Genomic DNA, 5518 nt, shown 5'->3' with positions numbered 1-5518 from the left:
CGAAACAGTTTCGTTGTCAGAAGTACAACTTGTAGACGTAAGGTAATGTTGGTTGAACTTGTTAAGAGGCATTGTTTTAATAAAAAATATTGATCGAAAACCGCATATTTATGTAATAATTCCACCTTCACGTAGTTCTTCTAGAATAGAAACCATCTCGTTATTATGACCAGTATTTCCGGCATTTTGAGAAGCTATTAGTAATCTTAACCTATCAACAAGTTCATTATAATCATCAAAATATTTATAGTCAATGGGATTTGTATCATAAGACATTAGTGTCATTTTTCCTCCTTTTTTGGTCGCCATTTTTCGAGTAAGTACACCAGTTATAAGGGAAGATGGAATGGAACCAGATCTAGGACGTGTATAAACATGTAATTGTGGTTTAACGATAAAAAGCCATTTGTCTTTTATATCACTGGAAAATTTGCGAACTGGTAGGTCCTCCTTATTTTCTCTTCTATATGCATTGGTTCGCTTTATAATATCTATATAATTAGTAAGATCTTGTTTTGTATACGAAACGGGATTCTTCAAAAATAGCAACTCATAAAGTCCGACAGTACCTCGATAATTAACTTTTTTTATCTTTAAATTAGCTCCATGAAACTCAACGTCTGAATCTCCAATATAAAATTTATCCTCAATGGGATTATGAAAAATTCCTAATATATGATCGTACTTGTTGGAAGTATCCCGCACAAGTCCCTCGATAAACTCTCGAGGAAGTGGAGATGTAAATTGTTCGAAATATTCACGAAGAACATTTGGGTTGTTGATTGTTTGATAAAATTGAGATAGAGTATCGTCTATAAATTGATCCTCTCGAGTTCTATCTGGTAACTCTCCACTTTCATTTCTTGTTTCGTATGTTGTTTCGTTTCCGATAAACTGAGTGGGTTCTAGTTGAGTGCTATTATATTCTGGAGGTGATACAAATGACAATTGTCCGAAAGTCGAAGGACTTTTTTTAATAGGACTTATTTTATCAGATAAGTTAAGATATTGTTTTTTAGATATATCTTCTGGTTTAATAAATGGATTTTTTATTGATTTGTCGCCCAATGCTGTTACTAATTCCTGGATAGGTTTAGTAAGGGGTGCGTAGGATTTTTCCAATTCCACTTGCGATTTGTCGTCACCACTTTTTAAAAGTCTAAATTTACGCTTAATGGCTCGACGTGATTTTACGAGTTGTTTTCCCAGTTGATCGTTCATGATGTAATAAACTTTAAAATACTGTTAGGGCTTTATATAGCAATCAAACCCTTTTCTATATCTACCGCAAGAAACATCACAATCTTTATCGATTACAAGAAATCCAAATTTTTTATCCCAACATGAAGATGTCATATCTTTAAACTGTTGCCAAGTCATATGAATATTGGCGTGTTCTAAATATATGTGTTTTAAATTGGTAGTATCTTGTGGAAAAATTATTAAAAGATTGGCGTTATCGCGAATTAGCTGTTTTGGAATTACCGAGTATGTCTGACAAAGATAAAAACAATCTGTATGTTTATGCCGACCAAAACTAAAATAACTACGTATAATGTTTTGATCACAAGAAGCGACGTCGTCAAATATAATAACTGAGTTGTTTTTAATATTTTCCGGATGTGGTATATCTTCAGCGTTGCTGTACTCTTGATATCCAATTTCTAGCAATGGTTCAAGTACTGATCGTAGATACTGATATTTTGCTTGTTGTAATGATTTGGAATACAGGTAGACATTTTCAAATTTTAATCCGTTAGGATGCTCCAGTAATGCTAATAGCACGTTAGTTTTTCCCGACCCACTCGGACCTACAATAAGTGCTCTTTTCGAATCTCCTCCAAAGATGGGACCATGTTTTCCTACAGTAGGTATAGTTCCTAAATCATAGTTAGGTACGGGCAGGGATACTTTTTGTCGTTCGATCTTCATGACTTACAATGAAGGTATAAAAGGTGTGCGAGTATATATAAAGAATCACATACTCATGAAAACTGTCAGAGCTTCACGAAAACGCACAGGAAAAGGTCTGATAAATAGCTTGATTAACAAGCTACCTTTTGAACTTCATATTCCAGGCGGCTATTCTTATTGCGGACGTTAGTATTACTTTTTATCTATTTAGATTAAAACGATTTCTAACTTTGTTGTTATTTTAGCTGGAACCAAATTAAAAGAACGACTCGCACGAAGAGATCCTGGGATTAATCCTTTGGACGAAGCGTGCAAGGAACACGATATAGCCTACTCCTTAAACAAAGACATTGGTGATCGTCACAGAGCTGATCAAATTTTGGAACATAAAGCGTGGGAAAGGGTAAAGTCCAGGGACGCTAAGTTAGGGGAAAAGGTCGCTGCTTATTTCGTAACTAACGTAATGAAAGGCAAACGCAAACTTGGAATGGGTCTCAAAAAAAGACCTAAAAAACGAGTTATTCGTGCACCAAAAAAAGGTGGATTTCTTCCACTACTCTTACCAATATTGGGAGCACTCGCTGGTTTGGGTGGGGGAGTTGCGGGCATCGTAAAAAATGCAAATGATATCAAGGCAAGCCGTGAACAACTTGAAGAACAACGTAGGCACAATATGGCAATGGAACAAAATCAAAAGACAGGCTCCGGGTATTACTTAAAGCCATATAAGGGCTACGGAATGAAGAAAGTAGTAACAAAGAAACGATCAAAGGGAGGTAAGGGTTTTTACCTAAAACCTTTTTTAAAAAACTCCCGGTAAGGTTACCTGACAAAATTATGACCAATGTTGATCTTCTCAAATATGTAAAAAAGCTTGAAATTCCTAATTTTTGTGGAATATATATGCGTGATTCATTGCCGAAAAAAATAAATGAATATGAATCAGCTATTATTAACCTTGACAAACAATCTGGAAAAGGTACACATTGGACCGCTTATACGAAAAATAAAGATTTAATTACGTACTTTGACAGCTATGGTAACTTAGCTCCTCCTATAGAGCTTGTTAAATATTTTCAAAGTAACGGTAGGGTAAACATCAAATATAATTATGAATCAGTACAACCCTTTAACTCCTACCACTGCGGACAGTATTGTCTGAAATTCTTATATAATCAGTACTATTAAAAAGTTTCATTTTATCATCAACCTTTATTGTGAAATGTCGTGTACATTTACGTTAAGCGGTGCATCTTCAATTTTAAGTGCACAATTTAATCCACCCATATATTTAGAGGAAAATTCGGAATATGAAATAGGATTATCAAATTTTGAAACATTTAATACTATCCCTAATGTAGACAAAACTAATAACATGCTCGTTTGGGGTGCCGAGAATAAATTTAAATATAAAATTCCCACAGGAGCTTACGAAATGAACGACCTTATAAAAATAATTAAAAATAAGTTTATTGAAGGTAATGAAACAATAATTCATATTACTGGAGATCCCATAACTTCACTAATTTCCTTGAAAAGTAACGATTGGATTGATTTTAGTGTAGATAATTCAATAGGATCTTTACTGGGATTTCCAAAAATAAAACTTGAACCTAACAAAGAACATACATCTTCAGTTCCAGTTAATATCTTGAAAGTAAACACAATTCTCTTGGATTGCAATATAGCCACTGGTTCCTTTTTAAATTCCGATCCTGTTCATATTATTCACGAGTTCTTTCCGACCGTTCCGAGTGGCTATAAAATAGTTGAACAACCTGTTACTATATTGTATTTTCCCGTTAGTGTTAAAACTATTAACAACATAACTGTCCGAGTTTTGGATCAAACAGGTGAATTGATCAATTTTCGAGGTGAAACAATTACCGTACGTCTACATTTGCGGAAAATTCAATAGCAAATATGGTATTGCATTTTTACAAAACTGCTGCTTTTCCGAAACATTTACAAAACTATAAAAGACGACAACGCAACAAAAAACATTACAGTTCTTCGACAGCGCGGCCCAAACTGCTAACCGTACGCAATCGTAACTTTTTGAAAGCGCTTGGTTTTTACGTTCTTATTTAATAATGGATTTATTAAGTGTTACCGATGAGCCCTTTAGTGATACATCAATCGAAAACTGCCAATTTCATAGTTATCAACCGTACAATTCAGCATCTCCTAACTACAATGATGAGGTCAGAATAATAATAACAGATTTTGACGCCCTTACTGCGCCCAGTAATAGCTATATTTACATTGAAGGTCAATTACTGACCGACAAAAATCAAGTTCCAACAAAATTCAAATTTATTAATAACGCTATTGCCTACTTGTTTCGAGAAATTCGATATGAATTAAACGGGGTAAATGTAGATTCCGTACGAAATCTGGGCTTAGTTTCTACTATTAAAAATTATTTGTCATTAAACGATAATACATCTAAACTTTTAATTAACGCAGGGTGGTGTCCAAATGAAAAAGACCGCATTCTAACTGATGACAAAGGAAATTTTAATTTATTTATTCCGCTCAGACTTTGGTTGGGAATATTTGAAGATTTTACAAAAATTATTATGGGAATGAGACAAGAATTGGTACTGATTCGAGATAAAGATGACATAGACGCAGTATTATCAACAGATGAGACAGAACATCCAAAGATAAAGCTGTTAAAGCTATCATGGCATGTTCCTCACGTTACTCCTTCGATTTCTCAACAGATTATATTAAATAAAATCCTCAATAGTAATAATGAGCTACCCATTAAATTTAGAAGCTGGGAGCTAATCGAATACCCTGCTTTACCAAATTCCACGAGACATACGTGGCCTGTCAAAACATCTACTAAATTAGAAAGCCCGAGGCATGTTATTATTGCATTACAAGACGGAAGAAAAGGAAATTTGTTAAAGGACCTGAGTCAATTTGATCATTGTAACCTGAGAAATATTCGTGTTTTTCTAAATTCTAACAGATATCCGTACAATGATCTGGAGCTAGATTTTGACAGTAACCGCTTTGCTACTTTATATGAAATGTTTGCAAATTTTCAAGAATCTTATTATCATCTAACAAGTAATCAACCATTATTAACTCCACAAGAATTTAAGGAAAAAGCACCCATAGTACATATCGATTGCTCTCGTCAGCCTGAAGTTCTTCAAAGTGGATCTGTTACTCTGAGAATTGAATTTGAAACTACTAAGCCAATAGGTACTAATATCTCAGCGTACTGTCTCATTTTACATGAGAAAGAATTTTATTACAACCCGCTAACAAAGATTGTAAGACAAGTATAATCATTTTTCTCAATTATCGAAAGTCACTAACAGACTTTTAGAGACAAGTATAAACTTTTTTTTTTATTTTTCGAAAGTCACTAACAGACATACAGACTTTACAAACAAACATACATACATTTTTCCTTTTTCTTTTCTGATTGAAATTTTTTTAATGAATTCATACACAAATAATAATAAGTTATTCCCAAATTTACGACATCGTCTCTGTTATTTTAATTTTGTTAAATTAGTCTCTTTTAAAGAACGATTGCGTAAGCAGCATCTCCAAAAATTGAAAATTCTTAAACAAGACC

At 33.7% G+C, this 5518-nt stretch overlaps 1 protein-coding gene across 1 annotated transcript; it reads left to right on the top strand.

Moving 5' to 3' along the window:
- The first annotated feature begins 4007 nt into the window (after nt 1–4007).
- Nucleotides 4008–5222, top strand: LOC140442267 (uncharacterized). The gene has a single exon (XM_072533343.1). The coding sequence runs from the start codon at nt 4008–4010 to the stop codon at nt 5220–5222; it is 1215 nt and encodes a 404-aa protein (XP_072389444.1).
- Nucleotides 5223–5518: the final 296 nt, after the last annotated feature.

This window comes from Diabrotica undecimpunctata, chromosome 5, assembly GCF_040954645.1.
Source record: "Diabrotica undecimpunctata isolate CICGRU chromosome 5, icDiaUnde3, whole genome shotgun sequence".
Classification (NCBI taxonomy): Eukaryota; Metazoa; Arthropoda; class Insecta; order Coleoptera; family Chrysomelidae; genus Diabrotica; species Diabrotica undecimpunctata.
Note: the sequence above shows the minus strand (reverse complement) of the source record. Positions and strands in the feature narration are given on the sequence as shown.

What these genes read in the sequence shown, in the direction of transcription:
- LOC140442267 (XM_072533343.1), top strand. Translation starts at nt 4,008, where the DNA reads ATGGATTTATTAAGTGTTACCGATGAGCCCTTTAGTGATACATCAATC.